Source organism: Urocitellus parryii, unplaced genomic scaffold (assembly GCF_045843805.1).
Source record: "Urocitellus parryii isolate mUroPar1 unplaced genomic scaffold, mUroPar1.hap1 Scaffold_37, whole genome shotgun sequence".
In the NCBI taxonomy this organism is placed as follows: Eukaryota; Metazoa; Chordata; class Mammalia; order Rodentia; family Sciuridae; genus Urocitellus; species Urocitellus parryii.
In genome coordinates this window covers 8,002,756-8,028,724 of record NW_027553327.1, presented here as the reverse complement: position 1 = coordinate 8,028,724, position 25,969 = coordinate 8,002,756, and the positions used below count along the sequence as shown (strand labels likewise).

At 53.7% G+C, this 25,969-nt stretch overlaps 1 protein-coding gene across 1 annotated transcript in view; it reads right to left on the bottom strand.

The window, feature by feature from the left end:
• Nucleotides 1-1,853: 1,853 nt before the first annotated feature.
• The window catches only part of LOC144252181 (ribosome quality control complex subunit TCF25-like), a 29,355-nt gene continuing 5,239 nt past the window's right edge, over nucleotides 1,854-25,969 (bottom strand). Inside the window, 17 exon segments of the mRNA XM_077794681.1 lie at nucleotides 1,854-2,012; nucleotides 2,350-2,422; nucleotides 3,849-3,928; nucleotides 4,580-4,670; nucleotides 5,478-5,636; nucleotides 10,084-10,171; nucleotides 11,578-11,737; nucleotides 13,033-13,138; nucleotides 13,264-13,356; nucleotides 14,373-14,466; nucleotides 15,157-15,256; nucleotides 15,781-15,911; nucleotides 17,473-17,555; nucleotides 20,315-20,380; nucleotides 21,339-21,457; nucleotides 22,151-22,225; nucleotides 22,762-22,923. Coding sequence (XP_077650807.1) covers nucleotides 1,854-2,012; nucleotides 2,350-2,422; nucleotides 3,849-3,928; nucleotides 4,580-4,670; nucleotides 5,478-5,636; nucleotides 10,084-10,171; nucleotides 11,578-11,737; nucleotides 13,033-13,138; nucleotides 13,264-13,356; nucleotides 14,373-14,466; nucleotides 15,157-15,256; nucleotides 15,781-15,911; nucleotides 17,473-17,555; nucleotides 20,315-20,380; nucleotides 21,339-21,457; nucleotides 22,151-22,225; nucleotides 22,762-22,923 — 1,839 coding nt within the window.

Here is a 25,969-nt window from a genome sequence, read left to right as displayed (position 1 = left end):
CTTGCCCCAGATGGACATACTTGGCCCTCACGGAGTATCCTGGTGCCCACAGGAGGGCAGTGCACAGCAGGCCTGCCCCACACGGGGAAAGTGGGTCCACTACCTGACCCTCATGCCCAAGCACAGCTTCTCAAGAAGGGCGTTGGCCACATCTTGGCAATGTCAGCCTCCTCTGAAGTCCCTGTCTGGAAGGTGACAGGGAGGTTTGCTCCTGGGTGCCCACCTTGTCTAGCTTGGTGAAAAAGGCCAGAGCTGGTCAGCCATCCTGCCCATCACACAGGTCCTCCTGCTGAGACCAAGTGGTCCAAAGAGGAGCCAGGCCTGCTTGGCAGCTAGGCCTTCGTGGCTGTTCAGAGATGTGAGCAACTCTACAAGAGTGCTCAGCTGTAGCACTGCTTAAGCCCAAGTGCACCGTGAGGTGCTGTGGGCTCAGGGCCTCAGGAAGCAGGCCTGCAGCTGAGCCGGTCTCTCGAGCCCAGGGCCCTTCTCTCTGCTTTAATGCTAGAGTGCTGACCATCCATTTCAGAGTTCCCTGGCTCCTGGATGCAGGATCACTGCTGTGGCTCCAGATATCACATATTTGGATTGAAGGCAGGAAGAGGAAGGGTACACTGCTTGCCTGCCATTTTCAGAGAACAAACCCTTTCTCAGTAGATTGCCCCCACAGACCACCCCAACTGTGGAAGCTCGGGTGCTGCCCAACCTGGAGATGGGTGCAATCCCCTACCAAACCCCGTTAGGCCAACATTGAAATTTGGGACTGCGCCTCTTCCTGGCCCCTCTTGGGTCAGAAGATCAGCACTGTGAAGGGGGCCCAGGAGAGAACTGGCACAGCACACAACCCCTCAATTTCCTGACCCTTCCAGAACTAGACAGGATATTCCTCTGTTGGTTACTAGGGACTGAAAAGCATGCTATCCCTGAGCTACATCCCTAGCCCTGACCTCAGCCTCCAGAGTTGCTGGGATTACAGGATTACAGGTGTGGCCAACATGCCTGGCTTGGGTCACATGATCTGTCCCTCCAGTGGTTAGGCACAATGGCTCTGAGGCTCTGGTGTGCCCTGGCTGTGTGGCCAGCTGTGAGCCAACCCGGGGGTCTTATTGGAGCTCCCAGTTATCCCCAGAACAAATGTCCATTAACCTGTCCTATACCCACCAATCTGCCCTCAACAACTTTCTTCCTAAACTTGCTTTTTGGGCTTCTCCTTCACCTCCGGACACTGCTCCTGAAGCTTCCAAGCTTCCTTCCTTCTCTCCCTGTCTCCTCCCCTCCCTCCTGCCTTCCTTCCCTCCTGTGCTGGGGATAGGGTCTGGAGCCTTGTACATGCCAGCCCAGTGCTCTACCCCTCAGCTGCGTCTCAGCCCTCCAGTTTCCTAATACAGTACCGGGCTGGGGCTGTAGCTCCAAGGTAGAATGTGTGCTCAGAAAGTTCAAAACTCGCAAGTTTGGAGAGGCTGCAGTGTCCAGCTGAGGGACCCCACACACACATTATCCCCAACTGCTCGAAAAGAACTGGGCTGTGGCCTGAAGGCCAGCCATGTAGACATCTCTTCTCAATACAAGCCTGGAGATCCCACACCACCAGGGATCCCCCTGGAGCCCTGTGTTCCAGATTCTGGTGTGGGCTGCACATGGGCCAGGGCTGGCTCTGGACTCCTGAGTGCTGAGGTGGAGTTGAGTGTTGGAGGAGGAGCCCCCGCAGCAGGGAAGAAACCCATCCATGTTTGCAGGGAACAGAAGACACGGCAGACGGTACATTCAGCACTTCTACTTCAGGGGACTGGTCAATCCAGACCATAACAGAATCAGGAACATAATTGCACAGCGCTGGGTGCAGCAGCCTAAGTGGCTCAGTCCCAGTCCCCCTCCCCCTCGGGGTTGTCCTCCCGCGGCGCCTCCAGGTCGTTGAAGTGGAAGTTGGCCATCATGTCTCGCATGGCCAGCATCAACCGGTTCAAGCCTTGGTTATGGTTCAGACCCCCAGGCACTCCTTCCTCTGGCCTCTCCCCCTGCAGCAGTGAGACATGTCTGAGCAGGGCCTCTCTGTGCTGGGACTGGGGACCTGGGGCCCAAGCAGGGAGATGCGTCATCAAGCCCGGGGTGGCCTACACCCCAGCACGGGACCTGGACCCTCCTCAGGTGCCTGTCGAGGACATGAAGCTCTGAAAAACCAAAGGCACATGTCTACCCAGGCCAGTGCGAGTTAGGGGGCCAAGCAGCCCTGCAGCTCCCAGGAGCTGTCGGCCCCGCTCCTGCACTGCCCAGCATGGTGCTGATGCTGGACATCTGCATGCAGACGACTGGCTTGAACCACTCAGCACAGAAGCTGAGACATGCCCAACCTACCTCCACAGTGTAATTTGGCAACAGTGACCGGAAGAAGAGGGCAACTGTGTTTCCATGGCTGACAGGACTTAACCTGAAACAGGAAGTCAAGAGAAGTCATAAAACAAAGCTAGACTCCCCTTGACTCCTCCCAAGGCAGGTCAGGGTCCGGCTTGGGGTGGGGCCATGGACACCCAAGGACAACTGGGAAGGAAAGGAAGGGGCCCGGAGGTGGCTCTTCAAGGAGCCTAGTCTGTGAAATGACCACACCCAGGCTGTCCTCTGCCATGGCACAGGCCTTGTATCCAAGAAGAACTGCAGTCTCACTGGGCATGGTGGCCATGCCTGTGCCAGCGACTTGGGAAGCTGAGGTAGGTGGATCATGAGTTCAAAGCCAACCTGGGCAAATCAGCAAGATGGCCCCAACATTTAAAAAAGTGCTGGGGCTGTAGCTCAGGGGTAGAGCACCCAGGTTCAATCTCCAGCACCACAAAACAGTAAAGGGCTGCAGGTGCACACCTCCTTCAGCACCAGGCCAGCAGAGAACACAGCCACAGGCAGGGGATGCCATGGCCACTGTCTGCTGGATGCCAGGGCCACACCCATGCTCTGAGGAGGAGAAAGTCCATGTGGGCAGAGAGCAGAGCAAGGTGCCTCTCTACCGCTGACCAACGACCTCCTCCTGAGCTACTGGGGAGCTTGACACAATGGGCTTCACTGTGAACACACAGTCTCATTACAACTTCTACAAAGTTGGTGGGGAAAGGTGGGGCTGGAAGGCAGCCTGCCTTAAAAGGGAGGGCCGCCAGCAGCTCTGGGGCTTACCCCAGACAAGCAGCTCCTCAGCACATTTTTTCCCCTGCCAGGATGGAACCCAGGTCACACATACTAGGCAAGTGCTCTGCCACTGAGCTAAACCCTGGACCTTTTGATTTTGAGAAAGGGTCTTGCTAAGCTGTTGGCCTTGAACTTGTGATCCTCCTGGTCTCAGCCCTGAGTATCTGAGATTATAGGTGTGGCTCTAACACCAGAAGTAAAGGTGAAAGGGCTCTTGTTGGCTCTGAAAGCTGCCCACACTCCAGGGGCAGCCTGTAGGCGGGCTCTGATGTGTTTCTTTGTCACTTTCTGTCCCACCAACCCACTCTCCTTGCCCAGCCTCATGGGCCTTCTTGCTCCCTTCCTGCTGCTCTGGGTATCTCTCAGTGCACTTTGGACCTTACCCTTATCTCTAGGTTCTACAATTCTCATCTGTTCCTACCACGGCAGCTGACCACAGGCAGAGTGGCTTCTTATTCTGCTTCTCACTGCGTTTTGTAGTATCTGCTACAAAATCTGGAAAGAAACGCTCAGAGTTGGGTGGATATGTGCAAAGGCAGCTGTGTCCTGAGTGTCACTGCTGCTCCCTCTTCCCTGTGCCTGACCCCTGGCCTTCTGGGCTGCCTTCGGTGGGCATCGAGCCCCGGGGAGCCCCGAGGCACTAACCTGGGTCTGCACAAGCACAGTGGGGGTGAGGGCATTACCTCTCTGGTCTGACGTAGGAGTAGATGTTGTCCAGGGGAGGCAGAGGGTCAAACCCCATCACAGACTGTGTGGTCACATCCTTTAGAAAGGGGAGAAACGGTGATGCTAGAGCCTTCTGGGGCAGGTCACTCAACAGAGAAGGGGAATGGGCTTGGCTTTCTGACCCTGAGCAGGGGCATGGTGGGAAAGGTCAAGCACACAGGAAGTGCCCACGCATGCCATGATCAAACTCACTGTGGTGCCCAAGCCACACAGCATGGGCTGAACCACGTGTCACACAAAGCCGGCACAGCCCTGTCCGGCCTCTCTACCCTCTCCCGCCAGCACCACGCTGTCACTACTCATCAGAACAAGCCTTCCTGGCCAGAAGAGGTTTGAAGTGCTATCCTGAGGATCAGCAGAGCAGCTTAGGTAAATTAGTGGTGTCGAGGGCCCCAAGGTACCCCCTGTCCTGGCCGCCCTGACCTGCCTCTTCCTACGCACCTGTGGTGCCCTTGAGGTTTCCCCACAGCAGCAGCCTGCTCTCAGCAGTGTTGCATGCAGGCCTGGCCACCAGCAAGGCACATGGGGCCAAGACCATGGGTGTAGCAGCTCCTGGATTGACCAGCACCCCAGTAGGCTGAGGGAAGGTACTCATGCCCCCTTTGGCCTCACCCGCCCTCCTGCCTGTGGGCTACCAGGAGCAGGAGGGGAACAGTCACACAGCCCACCATCACGCCCTCCTCCTTACCTGGGGAAGCGCAGCAACAGCCTCCCTGATCTCCGAGAGGATCACATGGCGATGGATGTTTCTGGGTGCATGCTGGTAGAGCATCTGAGGCCTGAGGCCAGGGCAAACAGCATCAGATTAACCAGTGCCCACCCTGAAAACTGCTAAGCCCTTCCTCCCTGGCAGGTCTCCATCTCCCAAGGATGTCCAGCTTCACCCCCAGACGGCCAGGCAGTCAGTCCATGGTGTGCTGAGTGAGTCTCTGAAGAACCCGAGTGTCACTACAGCTGCAGCATAGGGCCTGCCCCTGCTGGACACAGTGGGGCGGAGAAGTTGCACAGGGAGCAGAACGTGCTCCTGCCCATTGAAACATCCCCTCTAGTGTGGAGAACAGATGAGTGCACAGTGAATACTGGCTGCGAGGGCCAGGGTGCCAGGGCCCCCACTCTCCCATCATTTCTTCAATTTTACTTCCACAGCAGAGGGCTTCCTCTGGGCAGTTAGGGGAGACTCCTGGCCAGCACAGATCACAGAGTCCTCACTGTACCAGCCAGCCTGGCCACAGCAGTCCCAGACCACAATGCTAACAGGGCCAAAGGCCAGACCATGGGTGGGAGTGGGCCAGGGATGCTGCTTGCTGCTATCTCTGCCAGCAGGTGTGAGCCTGGCACCTGCTATAGCAGATGTGAGAACCAGGCGCATAGCAGTAGGCAGGACAGAATATGGGCAGACCCATGCCACACCTACAATCCCACCTGGACAGTGGCAGCAGCCTTGGGGTCTACTAGCTCACCCACAGGAGAGCAGGACTATGCCAGCGGCAGCAGACATGAAACCACTCTGGCCCACAGCATCTAACATCAGAGGGTGCCCAGAGAGGGCAGGAGGGGCTGACCTGCACGAATACCCAGCATCTCACCTGTTCACACAAGCCTCCACAGCGGGGTCCCCAGCGTCCACTGCCTGAAGAACCTCACGGACATTTTCCTCCAGCCAGCTCATGGTGGCAGGCTTTTTCCAGAGGAAGTGCGACCTCCCGAGGTACAGACTCACCAGCTGGGTCAGGGCAGGGGGCTGGCTGTGGGAGCAAGGCCAGGGTCAGGGATGGGGGGCTGGGTGGAACAAGGCCAAGGTCAGGGATGGGGAGCTGGGTGTGGGAACAAGGCCATGGTCAGGGAAGGGGACTGGCTGTGGGAGCAAGACCTGGGGCAGGGATGGGGAGCTGGGTGGAGCAAGGCCACGGTCAGAGATGGGGGGCTGGCTTTGGGAGCAAGCCTGTGTTAGGGATGGGGAGCTCGGTAGAGCAAGGCCTGGGTCAGGGATGGGGGGCTGGCTCTGGGAGCAAGACCTAGGTCAGGGATGAGGAGCTGGGTGGAGCAAGGCCAGGGTCAGGAATGGGGGCTGGGGGAGCAAGGCCTGGGTCAGGGATGGGGGACTGGCTTTGGGAGCAAGGCCAGGGTCAGGGATAGGGAGCTGGGTGGAGCAAGGCCAAGGTCACGGATGGGGAGCTGGCTGTGGGGGCAAGGCCAAGTTCAGGGATGGGGGCTAGGTGGAGCAAGGCCAAGGTCAGGGATGGGGAGTGGGGTGTGGGAACTAGGCCATGGTCATGGCAGGGAACTGGCTGTGGGAGCAAGACCTGGGTCAGGGATGGGAGCTGGGTGGAGCAAGGCCAAGGTCAGGGATGGGGAGCTGGGTGGAGTAAGGCCTGGGTCAGGGATGGGGGGCTGTCTCTGGGAGCAAGACCTGGGTCAGGGATGGGGAGCTGGGTGGAGTAAGGCCTGGGTCAGGGATGGGGAACAGGCTGTGGGAGCAAGGCCAGGGTCAGGGATTGGGGACTGGCTGTGGGAGCAAGGCCAGGGTCAGGGATGGGGAGCTGGGTGGAGCAAGGGCAAGGTCAGGGATGGGGAGCTGGGTGTGGGAGCAAGGCCTGGGTCAGGGATGGGGAGCTGGGTGGAGCAAGGCCAAGGTCAGAGATGGGGGGCTGGCTTTGGGATCAAGCCTGTGTCAGGGATGGGGAGCTGGGTGGAGCAAGTCCTGGGTCAGGGATGGGGGACTGGCTGTGGGAGCAAGGCCAGGGTCAGGGATGGAGAGCTGGGTGGAGCAAGGTCTGGGTCAGGGATGGGGGACTGGCTGTGGGAACAAGGCTTGGGTCAGGGATTGGGGGCTGGCTGTGGGATCAAGGCCTGGGTCAGGGATGGGAGCTGGGTGGAGCAAGGCCAAGGTCAGGGATGAGGAGCTGGGTGGAGCAAGGCCAGGGTCAGGGATGGGGAGCTGGCTGTGGGAGCAAGCCTGGGTCAGCGATGGGGAGCTGGGTGGAGCAAGGCTTGGGTCAGGGATTGGGGGCTGGCTGTGGGATCAATGCCTGGGTCAGGGATGGGGAGCTGGGTGGAGCAAGGCCTGGGTCAGGGATGGGGGGCTGGCTCTGGGAGCAAGACCTGGGTCAGGGATGGGGAGCTGGGTGGAGCAAGGCCAGGGTCAGGGATGGAGAGCTGGGTGGAGCAAGGTCTGGGTCAGGGATGGGGGACTGGCTGTGGGAACAAGGCTTGGGTCAGGGATTGGGGGCTGGCTGTGGGATCAAGGCCTGGGTCAGGGGTGGGAGCTGGGTGGAGCAAGGCCAAGGTCAGGGATGGGGAGCTGGGTGGAGCAAGGCCAGGGTCAGGGATGGGGAGCTGGCTGTGGGAGCAAGCCTGGGTCAGCGATGGGGAGCTGGGTGGAGCAAGGCTTGGGTCAGGGATTGGGGGCTGGCTGTGGGATCAATGCCTGGGTCAGGGATGGGGAGCTGGGTGGAGCAAGGCCAAGGTCAGAGATGGGGGGCTGGCTTTGGGATCAAGCCTGTGTCAGGGATGGGGAGCTGGGTGGAGCAAGGCCTGGGTCAGGGATGGGGGGCTGTCTCTGGGAGCAAGACCTGGGTCAGGGATGGGGAGCTGGGTGGAGCAAGGCCATGGTCAGGGATGGGGAGCTGGGTGGAGCAAGGCCAAGGTCAGGGATGGGGAGCTGGCTGTGGGAGCAAGGCCAGGGTCAGGGATGGGGGGCTGGGTGGAGCAAGGCCAAGGTCAGGGATGGGAGCTGGGTGTGGGAAGTAGGCCATGGTCATGGTAGGGGACTGGCTGTGGGAGCAAGACCTGGGTCAGTGATGGGAGCTGGGTGGAGCAAGGGCAGGGTCATGGATGGGGAGCTGGGTGGAGCAAGGCCTGGGTCAGGGATGGGGGACTGGCTGTGGGAGCAAGGCCAGGGTCAGGGATGGGTGACTGGTTTTGGGAGCAAGGCCAGGGTCAGGGATGGGGAGCTGGGTTGAGCAAGGCCAAGGTCAGGGATGGGGAGCTGTGTGTGGGAGCAATGCCTGGGTCAGGGATGGGGAGCTGGGTAGAGCAAGTCCTGGGTCAGGGATAGGGTACTGGCTGTGGGTGCAAGGCCATGGTCAGGGCAGGGGAGTGGCTGTGGGAGCAATACCTGGGTCAGGGATGGGAGCTGGGTGGAGCAAGGCCTGGGTCAGTGATTGGGGACTGGCTGGGGTACAAGGCCTGGGTCAGAGATGGGGGGCTGGGTGGAGCAAGGCCAGGGTAGGGATTGGGAGCTGGCTGTGGGAATATGGCCAGGGTCAGGGCAGGGGCCTGGCTGTGGGAACAAGGCCTGGGTCAGGGATGAGGAGCTGGGTGGAGCAAGGCCAAGGTCAGGGATGGGGAGCTGGGTGGATCAAGACCTGGGTCAGGGATGGGGAACTGGGTGGAGCAAGGCCAGGGTCAGGGATGGGGAGCTGGCTGTGGGAGCAAGCCTGGGTCAGTGATGGGGGGCTGGCTGTGGAGCAAGGCCTGGGTCAGGCATGGGGGGCTGGCTGTGGAGCAAGGCCTGGGTCAGGGATGGGGAGCTTGCTGTGGGAGAAAGGCTTGGGTCAGGGATGGTGGGCTGGCTGTGGGAATAAGGCCAGGATCAGGGATGGGGAGCTGGGTGGAGCAAGGCCAGGGTCAGGGATGGGGAGCTGGGTGGAGCCAGGCCTGGGTCAGGGATGGGGGACTGGCTGTGGGAGCAAGGCCCGGGTTAGGGATGGAGAGCTGTGTGGAGCAAGGCCTGGGTCAGGGATGGGGAGCTGGCTGTGGGAACAAGGCCTGGGTCAGGGATTGCAAGCTAGGTGGAGCAAGGCCAAGGTCAGGGATGGGGAGCTGTGTGGAGCAAGGCCAGTTTCAGGGATGGGGTGTTGGCTGTGGGAATAAGGCCAGGGTCAGGGATGGGGGACTGGCTGTGGGAGCAAGGCCATGGTCAGAGATGGGGAGTTGGGTGGAGCACGGCCAGGGTCAGGGATGGGGAGCTGGGTAGAGCAAGGCCAGTGTCAGGGCAGTGGGCTGGCTGTAGGAGCAAGGCCAAGGTCAGGGATAGGGAGCTGGCTGTGGGAGCAAGGTCAGCTTGTAGGATGGGCGCTGGCTTTGGGAGCAAAGCCTGGGTCAGGGTGGGACCTGACTGTGGGAGCAAAGCCTGTGAGCAGATCCCCTAGCAGGACCTTCTTTAGCAAAAAGAGGCTGTCTCTCAGCTACTGATGGACAGTTCACCTCCTGAAGGGAGGGCATACAGGTCTGCGACTTCGAATTGGTGCTGTCTGTGCTCCTCAGCTGACTGAGTTGCTCAGTGTACATGTGTGTCTGCAGAGAGCAAGTGCAGAGGACGAAGGCTGGCTAGGGGACGGGGATTCTGGGGTGGACCCCCATAACATGTTTTTCTTTCATTTATGTTTTCTTTTTATTTCTGGTACTGGGGATTGAGCCCAGGGGTACTCTATCACTAAGCCACATCCCCAGCCTTTTTATTTTTCATATCTTATATATTTTTAGTTCTAAATGGACACAATATCTTTATTTTATTATTATTTTTATGTGGTACTGAGGATCAAACCCAGTGCCTCACAAGTTAAAGGCAAGTGCTCCACCACTGAACCACAACTCCAGCCCCCTTTATTTTTTACTTTGAGACAGGGTCTCGCTGAGTTGTTGAGGCTGGATCCCCCTCCTCAGCCTCCAGAGTTGCTGGGATCATAGGCTGTGCTACTACACCTGGCTGTCTCCTCTGTATTTTTTATGAGAAACATGAAAAAGGTGATATGTGCCAATGCAGAACGTGGAACATACCAGCAACGAGAGCCCCTCTGCCCACAGCCAGTGCCTGTGGGTCATGCTGTCTGACCTTAAGCCCTGCTGCCCACTCCTGTCAAAAGGCATCTAGTGAACCTCATTTCTTAGGCCAGAGGCCATTTACTTGACCCACCAGTGTTTCTCTTCAGATGTAAGGTGACCCATATGTGGACACAGACTCCAGGCCTTCCTTAGGGGACAGTAACCAACATCCCCAGGGGTTTCCTGTCTCCGAGATTGCCACCAGGCTGAAGCAGGTTTCCAGGAGACAGAGCCACACACACACCCTGACCCTGCGGTGCAGAGCGTACCTGCCACCCCTCCACTGCCCTGAGGATAAGCGAGGGCCCCCAGGAGGCGACGAGGATGCCCACCAGGAGTTATCCCAGCAGGGCACCAAGGCTCTACCTTATCTCAGCATCTGGTCCAAAGAAGCGGTGATTGGAGATGGTGGCATCGGGCCGCACATTGCAGTACTCGAGCAAGGGCATGAGGACTGCAGGAGGAAGCAGAGGCTCAGGTGCTCAGTGGCCAGGACAAGGACCTGGGGCCCTGTGGGCCCTGATCACAGACACGACTGGAGTCGTGACGTCACAGAGGCTGCAAGGCCACGGGGTCCTTGAGTCTGACCAGCGTTCTGAGCTGCTGCAGGGGGAGTGGCTGAGGATGGGGGTCCACAAAGGATGAGCAGGTACCTATGCACCCTGGAGGCAGACCCTTGTACTCCAAGTGCCCTTCCACATCTCAGGGAGACTTGCCATCACCCTTCAAGCATGAGCAACAGACCCTAGGACAGACTGGTGGGAGTGGGGTCGGCCAGTGCCCTGGAGGAGGTGACCCCACAGGGCCCCATGGTAAGGACAGTGGCCAACACATGGTCACGGGCTCTGGGTGTCCAGTCCTCTGGGTCAGGGCCTCTCCAGCTCTAGTACTGTCCCCATGCAGTACTCTCCGGCTGAGTAGGCAGGGCTTCCCTACACTGCCCACATGCCGAGACCATGCCAGAGGCAGCTGCTGGGAAAGCCGGCCTACCAACTGCCTCCCAGGGACAAGCCGCAGTAGGGTCTCTCCTGAGGGATAGCCATGGCAGCTCTGTTATTCAACGTGGGCCCTGTGGCCCTGTGTCCCCCACCTCGGCTGGCCTATCGAGGGCTCCCAGTTGCATCGAACCCGAGAGGGACAGAGGTGGCTGCTGGGATGATGGGCTGAGCCCTGAGTTGGTGAGCTGGCTCTGCTCCTGACAGGGAGCTCTGGACACTGCAGGTGGGTCTGCTTGTGCTCGCTTCCACCCAGTGCTGGGGCCTCTCCATGGCTTCGTCAGAGCCAACAAAGCAGTGCTGACTCTGGGACTTCCCCTCAGAGGGGCAGTCACCGAGTGTGTGCACACCTCTGTCACAAACACTCCTACCCTCAAGCGCAAGGACGGCCTCCTCTAGAGGGTCACTTCCTGTGTGCTTGTGGAGAAGGTTCGCCACCCACCGCCTGAGTATGCAGCAGCCCCCTGGGCCTGCCCTGGGTTCAGATAGAGGCCTAGTGTGTGGGGGGGCACCCTGGAAATGCAGGGCCATACCACACACTGCCTCTGGATCAGGTCCAGGCCCCGCTCAACCCTCTGCTGCTGTTTCTCTCCCTAACACTAAACACCAATGTGCATACCCTGTATCTCTCTCCTGCCCTGTAACTAACAGCAAAGTTAGTGGACACACAGTTTGTCCCTCACCCAAGGCCCCCTCCCACCTGGCTGGCATGCAGTTGGCCCGCTGAGGTGGATAATCAGCTAACTGCAACATCAGCAGTTTTTAGGCCGGCTGGAGAACACATCTTTCTTTAAGCACAAGGCAGGGCTGGGACCAGGTCTCCACCCTCAGGAAGAACCACTGCACAGGCCAGCGTGGTACCTACCTCCAGGGAACATGGTGTGTGCCTGCTGGATCAAGAGGGAGGCCTTCTCTCTGGCAGAACTGAGCTCATGCTGGGGGAGGTCTGTCTGCTGACTCAACAGGAAGTATGCCAATGCAACCGAGAAGGCAAAATTTGGGAGCTGCGACAGGTTCCGATGAGCCTACAAGGGAGCGAGAGGCCAGGTGAGGGGCCTGCCCTCTGTCAGGACCAGGTGCACCACAGTGAGCTGACAAAGCGGGCCACCCCCACACCTGGATGGAGGACTTGCTCCACCTGGGGGTCTTCAATGTGCAGAAGGGCAACGTCAGTGGGAAAAGAGCTCTGTTGAGCCCCTCAGGCTCAGCACTGTGGGGGACAGGAGCGACTCCCTCTCCCCACACAGCAGGGTCCAGAGTGAAGGCAGCCAAGCTATGACTGCCCCCACCTAGAGGGCCACTACCCTCTTCAAACATTTCCCTGCCTTTCTCTGTGTGCAATGTAACAGACATGATCTACTCCATGCTTTTCCATTAACAGGGAATGCTCGTCTCCACAGAGTTCTGTAATCTTATAAACCACCACAAACATTCCTCTGTGGCTGGTTCTGGGGACCCCGTGGGTTTCTTATAGCCATTCTCCTGAGCTCCTGGAATCTATGTAAACTAGATCCCTGGAAGTGAGACTTCTTGGCCAACTGTATAAAGAGTTATGTGATTTTAAATGATTTACCTGTTTTCCATTACTTATTTTTTATGAAAAATGTTTTTCTTTATTCACGAAAAATATGTACTGTGAAAGGTTCAAGCAGAAAAGTAGAACAAGTAGAGGTGCCTCCCTCTCCGCCCCTCCTAGGCCTGAGCCCCCTCTGGACAAGCTCTGTTCAGCTGTTTGTCCCACTCAGTTTGCAGCTGCTACACTAAAGCGAGAGGTGAGACTGATCTTCACACGTGGAGCCTGACCCAACACACCTACACTGCTGCTTCGACTTGTGTGCACACCCCACCTGTAGCAAGATAGTGCATGCTCTCTAGCACTCAGTTAAGCCCAAGACAAACCCCACTCTCCTGGGTCTGGGGCCCCAGGATGGCAGGTAGCATTTATGTGCAACTCTGACCTGGAACATGTAACCAATCGTGACTACCCAGACTGTCGTCCCCACACTCGGGACCTAGGGTCCCTGTCAGCCCTGCATCACAACCTCCCTCACTGAGTGGCTGTCCCTTTCTGTGCCTAGCATGCCCAGCTCTGTGGTCTGCCTGACTGTCCATTACTAAGCACCATCTCTACACGCACACTTGGTGCAGTTGTGTGCTCATCTTGGGGTTCTGATGCAAGGCTGCTTCCCTCTGGGAAGACCTGATTCTGCTCAACAGCAGAGATGAGGGAGACTAAAGGGCAGGATGTCCCTGGAACCCACCCTGGCTCTGCTTCATGGCCTCACTATGGCTACTAGTCACACTGCAAGCGCACACCTACCTCCCACTCCTGGAAGAGTCGGATCAAGTACTCATAGTTCCGGGCCCGCAAGGCCAGGTGGTCGACAAGCAGCAGCATGCACAGCGAGTCCTCGCCTGGCTCAAGGCTTCGCAGGCAACACAGTGAGGGAAGAACAAAGAGAGCAAGGAAAATGTCAGGGCCCAGAGTCTCTGCAGCCCAGAAGCCCCTGCCGTGAGGACTGGCAGGAGTGGATCCCTGGTGGACACTCACCTCAGGATGAGCTTGCAGAACTCCAGTGCGGTGCGCGGGCAGCCACGCTTCTCCAGGAAGCTCATCTGCTTGTAGAGGGCCAGGTAGAAGCTCCTACATCCAAAAAGGTCCATGTGAGTTCAAGTGGAAGCAAACAGCAGAGCAGCCTCTGAGGGCCACCTGGCTCCATGCCAGTGTCCAGGTCCTCATACGAGTCTGCGAATGCATTTTGTGTCTGGGGAGAAGCTTTGTGTGTGCCTGAAGAGCTGAACACACACCAATGTACTGAAAGTTTTTTAAAAATTTTTGTTGTTGGGGCTGAGATTGTGGCTCAGCTGTAGAGCGCTCACCTAGCACAGGCGGGACCCGGGTTCGATCCTCAGCACCACATTAAAAAAAAGGCCCTGTGTTGTGTCCATCTACACCTAAAAAATAAATATTTAAAAAAAGGGTTTAAAACAATTTTGTTGTTGTTGTAGATGGACAGAATATTTTTTATTTTATTTATTTTTATGTGGTGCTGCTGAAGATCAAACCAGTGCTTCTCATGTGCTAGGCAAGAGCTCTGCCACTGAGCTACAGCCTCAGCTTCCTGAAAACCAAGCTTTTTGAAATCATCATCTTGCTTTTGGTTTGCTACTTGTTATTCAAGGCAAATGAGCTAAAAACGGTTATAATTATGATCTTAATTTACCCTCAAATTTCAATGGCGCTACTGTTGGGTACATAAAGCTGTGTGACTTATTTTTAGAACTGAGAGTTTACTAGAAAAAGAAACCAGTGGAGAAAGTCTAGACAGAGTGCCCGGTGCAGCCAAGTTGCTGCACTGAGACAGGGCATGGTGGCCATAAGGTGGGGGCCATGCCACAGCCAAGCAGCGCTGCCCAGAGCAGAAAGAATTCACACAGGACAGCAGGGAGACTGCTGCGGTCATACAGGCTTGCCTCGGGGCTGATGCCAGAGGTGGTCAGCACAGAAATGTCATAAAGCAGAGCATAGACCCAGGTCTGCTCTGTCAGGCTGAATCTGACTTAAGCATCACTGATTTAAGAATCAAGACACAGGCCTGTGAGGCCTGCAGAAGTATCCCAGGCCCACAGGGAGGGCTGCCCTCAGGAGAGGCAGCTCACCTGTTCTCGGGTCTGCAGTAGTCCAGCTGGTGTGTCCCACTGGTGAGACTGAACAGGGGGTGGAAGGCACACTCCATGCTGTACAGCGCTCGCTCTGTGGGCAGCAATACAGAGGCAGGAGTCAGCCACAGTAGGCGCCTGCAACTCCCAAGACCCCAAACAAGCGAAGCACTGGAAAGAAGGGGTCACAGAATTGGGACCCTGCAATGGGACCTCCTAGGTTTCCCTGGTGCCACGGCATTAATTGCAGCCACAGAACTTGTGAGCCTGAATGAAAAACGCCCTCGACACCATGGGGTGCAACTGCCACATGTCCTGTTCATGCCCAGTCCTCAGGTGATACAAACACGGCCCAGACACCCACACCAGCGTGCGCGCAGACACGGAAGATCAACCAGAACCACCAACTGATGACGGATTCGCCAACCACATCTGTCCAAAGGGGGAGTACTACCCATCCAAGAGCACACGCAAACCTGGGTCACACCACACATGGGGCACACAACCATGGGCAGAGACCACGCACAGTGCTTCCACTGAATGGCTCCCCACACAGGTAGGGCCATGGAGAGTCTGACCAGAAGTCAGGGGTTCTGGGGCCTGGGGAAGATAGAAGATGGCAGGCTGTTTTCCTGGAATGGACTGCAGTGATGGCTGCCCAGTTCCGGGACACACTAAACCAGGCATGACACACCTTCCACAAAGTACTACATGACAACGTCCTGCCACCTGCATCTGCTCTAGTGGCGAGAACAGGCAGGCTGCACTGCCTACTGGGTCTTACCTATGAGGTCTCGTGCCATCTCCTGATCCTCTTGAAACCGGCAGGCATCACTGAGCTGCAGGAGTGAGTCCACATGGTAGGGGCTTGTCTGGAGCAGAACCTACCAGAAAAGAAGGGCAGCTCTGGAGGAAGGTCACAGGCAGGGACCCACAGGACACCCCTGCAGTCCACCAGACCTGTGCACACCAGGAGACATGATCACCAGGTGACAGACGAAATTCCCTTTGGACTCCAGGTGTGCACTGCTATTACCCAGCCAAGGCCTGGACCTGGCTCCAGGTGGGAACTGGAGACACTGCCTGCCCAGTGGGGCTGTCTTGGCTCCCAGATCTCAGGACAGAGGACTGAAAGCAAGCAGGTTCCCACCCCCCCTACGTGGGGGACATGGGGCCAGCAGGATCTACATGCTCCCCCTGCCTCCCCAGTGAGGCCCAAGACAGAGGAAGCACCTGGGAAGGACCATAGTGCCACTACACGCAGCTCCCAGCAGGACAGCACCTGAGTGCCAAGTCTCCTGAGTGCCAAGTCTCCACAGTGCTCCTTGGTTCCGGGGGCCCCACTGCCAGGGGAGCAGCTGCCCAGGCACTCGCCCTCCACCCACTGGCAGCTGCGGGGCCCACACACCACAATGTTGTTTGGCTCCATGGACTCCACGGCCACCAGGAACTTGTGCTGTGCCTGCTGGTACTCCTCACTGTGTTCAAACGCAAAGAAAGAAAGGCCTTTTTTCGACTCCAACGGCCGCATAGACAGACCTGGCAGGTGAGAGTGCACAGAGAGGGTGTGCTGGAGGCCAGGACATGGCGCCTCTACAGAGCACAGTAGCCCCAACAGTCTCCCTTGTGCTGTTCTCAGAAAGGACTCTGTGATACCAACCCACTCGATCTGAGGGGTCTCACAGGTCACCCAGGCCTGGGGCTGGGCTGCCTCTGGGCCAGAGGCTGACATCCGAGGACTCTCTCAGAACACCTGGGCCTGCTTCCCACTGCTTGCTTGGGCTGTCCAAGGAGCTGGCCTCCGTCTGCTTTCCACAAAGACTCACTTCTCTATAGAATTCAGATGAGCTCCAGGAAAGGATGGAGCCGAAGTGGCCCAGGACAACAAACCTCAGGGATGGGAGTATGGAGGTCCATCTGGGTGCCCGATCACGTCTGGTTGGGACCAGCAGCCAGGGTGGCTGTGAGGGGCTGGGGCAGGAGGCTTGCAGTGGGCACAGGGCCAGGTCAGAGGCCTTGGCAACGTGTAACCCCTGACCAAATACGGTTCTGCTCCTTTTGTGTGACTGTGTGGAGGGACCATTTCCTCTGGTTAACCTGAAAAACTCAAGTCTGCTAAGACAACCGCTAAATGGCCAGTGGTTCTCATGGGCTTCCCCTGAGCTACTCCCTCCTGAGAGCCCGGCCCAAGGTCCAAGTCCTGCAGATTGAGACAATGAGCCCCTATCTCTACCATGTTCGGGTTCCTTTGCTAGAAGGGCAAGAGGCCTGGTGGGAACAGAAGATACATGAGAGGCATCAGGGTTGATCCTACAAGCACAGGTCCCGAACTCCCAGGCGACCCTCACTGGGAGTCCAAGGGGATTCTTCTAGAATCCCCAACCCCACAGGCACACCAGGTGAGGTGCGTTGGTTACCACCCTCCACACATGTCCTCCACACACCCATGACCTCTTCTACAGTATGTGCCACATCAACCTGCAGAGGGCTGTCTGGATGCTTCTCTATGCTATGCAGCCGATGCCCAGAGAGGGCATTCACTTCCTACCCTGCACCTTCTGCATGGCTGTTTTCTTTAAACATAAAACTATCTTACATTATTGATTTTTTAAAATATTTTTAGTTGTAGATGGACACAATACATTTATATTGCTTATTTAGTTTTATGTGGTGTTAGGAATCGAACCCAAGGCCTCATACATGCTAGGCAAGTGCTCTACCACTGAGCTACAACCCCAGCCCCCAAATTATCATAATGTGAAAACAAACTCAAGGGCTGAGGATGCAGCTCAGCAGCAGAGCCCAGCCTGGCATGTGTGGCTTGGAGGGCTCGGGCTCAGTGCCAGCACACACACAAAAAAAACACTTAAAAATGCAAGCCTCTGTTCAGCTGCTTCCTGTAGCATGGCACCCAGAGGACGAGGCAGACGGCAAGGAAGTTGAGAGCTTCTGCACAGGCCAGGCCAGCTGGGGACATACAAGCTGCTGCACCCTCAGGAACACCATACCTCACACACAGCTGCACATGGTGCTGCAAGGCCCACCCAGAAGGCACTGAGGCCAGCGTGCCAGCCCCCTGCTGCAGGAGTGACAGACTCACCTGGCTTGCTGTACCGTGGCCAGGTGCTCTTGGGAGTCGTCAGCCACGTGCACTTGGGGTATACACGCTGCCTCTGTCGCGGCCTGGGGAGGAGGAGACAGGCACAGCTTTACCTCCACGGGCCAGGGGCCAGGCTGGCCACCCAATCCCTCCAGCTCTCCCTGGAGGCAGAGCGGTGGGCAGGGGGCACACAGGGAGGGAGAGCAAAGCACTGCTGCGTGAAGAGGGGACCCCAGCTGCGACCTGTGCAAGCAGCTACCATCAGGTCCAGGGGAACAGGGAGGCCAACAGTCCAGCATGAAGGCAAGAGGGACAAAAAGGAAACAAAAGTGAAACCCTAGAACATGGTGCAGAGCAGGAGCTTAGGGCCACTGAAATTCCCTGAGCAAACGAGCTGCTTCCTGTGGGACAGGCTGCACAGGAGGAATGCCTGGCCATGGCCAGAGGCAAATTAGGGAAGTGGACCTGTGACCCACACCCCAGCAATATGACTCCAATCTTTGAAAAGGAAAACATGGAAACAATGAGGAGAACTGAGGAGGAAATTGGCATATTTCTGCAAGGAAGAAGACCGAGAGCAGAGTGTTGAGGGTCCTCAGGCACCCAGCTCCCTGCGACTCTTGTGTGAGCGACAAGTTGAGGGTACCAGGCCCCCTTTGGGCAAGAGTTCTTAGCTGCTGTTAGGGGGTCTGGCTCCCTTGCCAGGTGGCATCTTAGCCAGGCCTGGAAGGGCTGCACCCTGAGCTTAGTGATGGGATGTGGATGTGTGTAGACCAATCTCTAGGCTTTTCAACAGTGCCCTATTTCACTAAAACAAAACAAGGAATAAGGAGCTGGACTACCCGGAACAGGACAAAACAGCATCTTTCTTTTCTCAAAAAGAGACATGAAAACTGTGTGAGAAGAACAAATACACAAAAAGAAAAGCATGGCCAGAGGCTGAGAGGCACAACATGGCACAACTCTGCACACGCAGCAAGCAGTGGAAAGGAAACCACAGGTGCCTGGAAGTCTACAGCATCCTGGGCACCGCCAGGTCTGTCTGAGGTGAGCTGCCAGCCAGAAGTCTAGGGGAGGGGGCAGCCCTGACGGGTGCTGGAGGGAGGGTCAGGAGGAGCACCTTAAGGGTCGCAACACAGGGGGTGTAGAGACAGCACAGACAGGGGGAAGGGAGCAGACCCCATCTGTCTCAGGAGGAAGTCAGATTCCCCCCAAAGATCAGTGCACAGCTATATGGAAACCCTGAATGGTCACCAGGAAGGAGGAACAGAAAGGAGCTAAGGTTTGGTCTCTGAACAACAGGACAAGGGTGGGGGACCAAGAAGGAGGGAACCACAGCTTTTCACTGGACATACTTCAGTAGGACTTAAATTTTTGAAGAAACAAACAACAAAAAAGTGTGCTACTATAAAGGTAGTGAGCTGACCTGGTTACAGACCTGTGGTCCTGGCTGCCTGGGAGGCTGAGGGGGAGGCCCATGCAGACTCATGAGTGTGCGACCAGCCTGGGAAGCACGGAGGGCCTCACCTCAAAAATAGATACATAAAACTGAAATATGTGCAGGGGGCAGCTAAGAGGTGTGTGGCTCGGAGGTGTGTGGCTGTGGGTTCACTCTCTAGCACCACAAAAACTAAAAAACAAATGTAATTATTAACTAATGACTGATAATAACTATAATTTACAAAAATAAGATGATGCAAAAATGTAACACAGGGGCAGGCAGACAGAGCTGGGCTGAGCAGCAGAACTCGGCCTGAGCAGCGCAGGTAGTGGCTCATGTAAGTGCTTTTCACAAATAACCCAAAACACACAGAAGTCAGAAACCCATGAGTCCTCAAACACTTAAAAACAAAAATACAAGGCAAAAACTGTTAAACACAAGGAAAGTGGGAACAAACGAAGTCTGAAAACAATCCTTGGCCCACTCATGACCCAACAGACACCAGTCAGACAAGGGCACCACGTGCACACCTCACACAGTTTCAAGGCACTGTGTGGTCGCGGATGTAGCTGAGGACGACTGAGTGCAGGTGGGCCTCGGCGGCACCGTTCCTGGGAGGGCAGCTGGGCAAGGCGCAGGTACTCGAGGAAACCCACAGTGGGCCACTTCTCGGAGGGCTGCATGGATGCAGGGGGCCTGCAGCCAAGGTGTGGACACGCCTATCCTTGGCCTAACAAAGAACCCTGTGCATCAGGCACAGAAGACACCTGGGACTTCGACATGCCAAAGCCAGCACAGCTTCCTCAAGAGGCGTGCAGAAAGGCCGGGGGACATGGCCACAGGTGTCCTCTACACTGCTTCAGAGCTTTAACAAAAAGCATTCAGCTCTATAATCAGAAAACACATACTTAAAAAGACACAAGCTTCCGGATGTTTCGGTACGGAGATGGAGAGTGGAACTCCCACCTCCTACAGAAAGTCCCAGGATGGGCCCTGACTTCCCCTGGAAAAGCCAAGGGACACTCCACTGCCTGCTCACCATCAGCTGACACTGCAGAAGCTGACTAGCCAGGAACGAGTTAGGTGACATAAAACTGATCTCAGAACCCCAACTTTTTGTCATTTTTCCTGCTGGTAGAGAAACAAAATGGATCTGGCTAAAATTTCAGGATTCAAAGTTTAACAGCTTGTAGGACCTTTTTAAAATATGGAGTGCACAGTTGAGAAGGTGTGAAACAGCCTGGCCTCCTGGCGTCTCAGCGACCCGCTCAGGCCCTGGAAGGCTCCATCTGTCCAGTGTGGCTTTCAGTCCTCTCCCCCAGGGTTTCCAATGGCTCCCCCACCCATAAGAAATGAAAGCAGGTAAAAACAGCTTGAGAATGCAGCTACTGTAGGCCTTACCTTTGATCCCCCAGGACCACTTGAGCACCAAAATACCGTTTCAGTTCTGTGTCTGGATTCAAGTGTCTAGAATGTGGGAAATGTGAGGAAGAAATATTAAGTCAGGCTTTCCTACAATGACTCGAAATTGCAGAAAGCTAAGTAAGAGTCCAGCCAAAGAACAATGACTTGGGGCTTGAAAGGTGATTTCTAGGCCTGCTTTCTTTAAATCTGCCACCTGCAATAGGACCTGACCACTACTGGCCCCATGGGGCACCCAAGGGATGCAGTGGGTCACTGCTAGGAGAGAACCTGGGGTAGGTCTCCCCTGCGGGTCCAGTGTTCATCTGCCAGGCTTCGTACAGGGAGCATGCACCCTGACGCAGAGTGGAGGGCCTCAACGATACAGGCAGATTGCTTGCCAAAGCTGGCAAAGATCAGGTTTCATTAAGCATCCACCAGACCAAGAGATGGGTGATCGTCCAAGGGTGACACTACACTGGTACAGCTCAAAACGCCTCATGAGACATACAAAGGCAAGCTGTTTGGAAGTCCTGAGCTGGGCATGATGGTGCCACACCCGTGTCTACTCAGAGGCCAAGGCAGGAGGACTCCTTGTTAGAGGCTGGTCTCAGCTACTTAGCAAGCCCTAAACAAGCTAACAATACCCAGTCTCAAAATCAAAAATAAAAAGGAACCAGGTGCAGTGATGCTCGGGTATAATCCTAGCATCCAGGAAGATCGAAAATTTGAGGACCGCCTAGGCAATTTAGTGAGGCCCTAAGCAACTTGGTGAGATCCTGCCTCAGAAAAATAAAAAGGGCTGGGGATATGGCTCAATGGTAAAGCACCCCTGGATTCAATCCTCAGTACCAAAAAAAAAAGTCCTTTGAAACACAGATGTCTTTTCCTTACTTCTTTCTCCTTTTTTCTACTTCCTAAATGTTTAATAATGAACTCTTAACACTTCTAAATAAATAAAGACAGCAAACTGTCCTCTTTCTAAATCACTCCTCCCCGTCAAAATCAGAGGCCAAGGCCATACCTGTGCTCCACATACAGGACATGCTTCCTGGAGCTCAGTGGTGGGGGACTCAGGCGGCTGAGCCCACTGCCATCCTCAATCCTCTCAAAGATGCAGTCAATATCCTCCAACCCACTTTCCTAAAAGCCCATAAGGAACTGTTAATCGCCACACTGGCTTCACTCCAAGTGCTGTGACAACCAATAACAAGGAGTTACTTTGAAAAGTTATTTGGTATGTACTTTCTAAAAGATGATCTAGAGATGTATTATAGGAGGAAGCTCAGAACCATCACTAATCCAGAAGGCCCTGGGAACCATTGGGCCAGAGAGCCACACTTCATGTCTCACAGGTGAGCTCACATCCTCAGGTGAATGGAACTGGGACCTGTGACTCCAACTGAACAGCAACAAAGCTACCACTTCTCTTCAGGACAAACAATGAGACAAGGAGGGTCAAGGCAAGAACGGAAATGTGCTGACTGAGGGGGATCTGGTCTGTGGGCTTCCACACCCAGCACCCCTCATGCACTGGCAGGATGAAGGCTGGGTGAACAGCAACAGGGAGCAGGGCTGGGAAGGGACTCTCCCTGCAGAGGGCAGCTGGGACACGGAAACTAGGAGTAGGCCATGACAACCAAGGAACAAAGGGGCAAATCACAAGCAAAACTGTAGGTGACTCTTCTTTGCCCTTGACCTCTTAGATAGTTATACTCCTGACAGGAAAAAATGAAGACATCAAATAAAATGGTCTTCTCCCAGCACCACCGAGAGGGACACGGCCCAAGGGGCACGGAGGGATTGGGCAGGGGCCAGTCAAGTCTGGTCGCATACCGAGGCTTCTCCTGTAATGTTTTTCTTATTTTTCTGCTTCCTTTTCTTCTTCCGGAGTTTTCCACTTGCATTAGACTAATAAAAATAAGATGTTTTAATCAATGGAGAGAGAAGCTAAATCTTAAAAACTGAGAACCAAAGCAGCAAGCCAGCACCACTTGGGGCTCCTGCAGCCCCCCCTCACATCCTTCTACAGCAGGACCCTGCCCATACCCTCTGCTGTCAGTGTGGCCTCTCTTTCCCACCCTGCCCTGCTGCAGAGCTGGTCCAGGCTGCCTGGGGCGCCCACCTGCCCCTGACTGGGCCAGCTCCTCTGGGCAGCGAGAAGCTCCTCAGGGACGCTTCACCAGAAGTGGTTGCTCCCAGAAGGCACAGAGCTGCCTGGAGCACAGTGGGCAGCAGGCAGGGCAGGGACCTGCATGCAGTACCCCTGGGGCTGCCACTGATCTCAAGGACTTTAGCACAAACTTCATCAGGGTTCCCACGGAATCAGCCAAAGCAAATTCAGAAAATTATACCTCCAAGAAAAAGCCAAAACAGGTGGCACGTGGCAGGATGCCACAGCCCTTCCCTGACATGCCAGCCTCCTTGTTACCATGGGGTCCCCATACCTGCTCCGGGGGTGCAGCCTTGGCCACATTTCCTTCCCGCTTGGTCTCTGGGTTTCCACGCTGAATCCTTCCTTTGTTCCCTGACACTGCAGCATCTGTTAACACACAACCAGACTTCTCTCCGTTCACCACCGGGTCATCCTCAAGATCCTCAACATTTATCTGGAGAAACAAGCCGAGGGCATTTCTGCACAGGGGTCACAGTGTTCGTGGCGAAGTAGAGCTGAGCCAGACGTGAAGACGACTTGCCATGCCTGTCACCCCAGAGACTCTATTTGGGAGGCTGAGTCAGGAGGAAGGCAAATTTGAGGCCAGCCTGAGCAACCTCAGTGACAAAGTGAAAAATAGAGGGCTGGGGGTATAGTTTAGTGGTACATCACCCCTGAGTTCAATTCCAATACTTCAAACTAAAAAAAAAAGGGGCGTATAATAAGGATTATAATTTTCTAATATTGTTCTTGTTCATGTTAAAATAATTTTGTCCTCAAGTCTGATGAGGCAATTCTCCTGTCCCAGGCTCTAGAGTTACTGGGGTTACAGGCATGACCACTTTGCCCAGCAGGGAGTTTTGTTCTTGATGCAATCAACATCAAATTACTAATTGTTGTTACCACTCTGGAAAACAGCATGGAGATTCCTCAGAAAATCTGTAGTGATACCACCATTTTACATAGTTATCCCTCTCCTCAGTTTATACCAAAGGACTAAGTTCTATAATGATACAGCCACATCAATGGTGATAGCAATTCAATTCACAATAGCTAAACTATGGAACCAACCTTGGTGCCCTTCAACAGATGAAAGGACAAAGAAAATGTGATTGGTGTATGTATGTATATATATATATGTATATGTATATATATATATATATATATATATATATATATATACACACACACGCATATGTGTATATGAGTGTATATATATATATATATATATATATATTTATATATCTATATAAAAATATATACATTTAAATTTCATTGTGTGTGTGTATATATATATATATATACACACATACATGTGTGTGTGTGTATATATATATATATATATACACATATATATACACACAATGAAATATTAATCAGCTTTAAAAAAGAATAAAATTATGGCATTGCTGATAACTGGACAGAGCTGGAGAATATGATGCTAAGCAAAATAAGCCAATCTCGAAAAACCAAAGCGGAATATTTTCTCTGATATGTGAATGCTAATTCATAGCAAGTGGGAGTGGGGTGGCTAGGAAGACTAGAAGCGCTCTGGATTAGATAGAGGGGAGTAAAAGGAAGGGAGGGGGGATGGAGGTAGGAAGAACAGTAAAATGAATCGGACATTATAACCCTATGTGCACATATGACTACATGAACGGTGAAACTCTACATCATCTACAACCAGAAAACAAGAAGTTATACTCCATTTATGTATGATGTATCAAAATACATTCTTTTTTTTAAAAAAAAATTACTTTTTAGTTTTTAGATGGACACAATATTTCATTTTATTTTGTGGTGCTGATGAAAACCAGTGCCTCATGCATGCTAGGTAAGCACTCTACCACTGAGCCACAGCCCCAGCCCCTGTCAAAATGCAGTCTACTGTCATGTGTAACTAATTAGAATAAATTTTTTAAAAATTTATTTATATATGACAGCGAAATGCATTACAATTCTTATTACACATACAGAGCACAATTTTTCGTATCTCTGGTTATATAAAAAGTATATTCATACCAATTCATGTCTTCATACGTGTACTTTGGATAATAATGTCCATAACATTCCACCATCATTTCTAACCCTATGCCCCCTCCCCTCCCTTCCCTTCCCACCCCACTGCCCTATCTAGAGTTTGTCTATTCCTCTCACGCTCTCCTTCCCTACCTATGAATCAGCCTCTTTATATCAGAGAAAACATTCAACATTTGCTTTTGGGGATTGGCTAACTTCACTCAGCATTATCTTCTCTAACTCTATCCATTTACCTCCAATGTCATGATTTTATTCTCTTTTATTGCTGAGTAACATTCCATTGTGTATATATGCCACATTTTTAATCCATTCATCTGTTGAAGGGCATCTAGGTGGTTTCCACAGTTTAGCTATTGTGAATTGTGCTGCTATAAACATTGAGTGGCCGCATTCCTGTATTATGCTGTTTTTAAGTCTTCTGGGTATAGAACGAGGAGAGGGATAGCTGGGTCAAATGGTGGTTCCATTCCCAATTTTCTAAGAAATCTCCATACTTGCTTTCCTTATTGGCTGCACCAATTTGCAGTCCCACCAGCAGTGTATGAGTGTTCCCTTTTCCCCACATCCTCACCAACACTTGTTGTTTGTATTCATAATAGATGCCATTCTCACTGGAGTGAGATGAAATCATAGAGTAGTTTTGATTTGTATTTCTCTAATTGCTAGTGTTGATGAACACTTTTTCATATATTTTTTTGACTGACTGTATATCATCTTCTGAGAAGTTCAGGACAAATAATTTAAAAAAAATAAAATGACTATCACAGGTGTGGTGGTACATGCCTATAATCCTAGTAGCTGAGGCTGATCGCAGGTTCAAAGTCAGCCTCAGCAACTTATCAAAGCTGTAAGCATCCTAGTGAGAACTTGTCTCAAAAGAAAAAAAATTGGGGCTGCAGTTGTGGCTCAGTGGTGGAGCATTCACCTAACATGCGTGAGACACTGGGTTCAATCCTCAGCACCATATAAAAATAAAATAATAAAATAAATATATTGTGCCCACCTATAACTAAAAAAATTATTTAAAAAAAAAGAAAAAAAATTTCAAAGGGCTGGGGATGTGGCTTAGTAGTTAAGCACCCTTGGGTTCAATTCCCAGTACCAAAGGAAAAAAAAATCAAATGACTATCAAAAATAAAGATGACACAGTGTTGGCAAGTTTAAAACCACCACAGCATTTCAAGTCTTTATTCCAGCCTAACAGCATCAGCCTGAACACTGAAATTTATTTTTAATTTTTTTTTTGTTATTTAAAGCACAATTTAAACGTATTTCAATTACCATCAGGGAACAGCAACTATACTGTACACGAAAACAAGACAGACATACACACATAATTCTTTGAAAGGGACTGAGGGAAAATTTTTCAATGCAATAAAGTAAACTCATGATTTTTAGGTATCTGGTTTCCACCAGCATGTCAAAGTAGCCACTGGTCCCAAATACTAAGACGTCCTGCT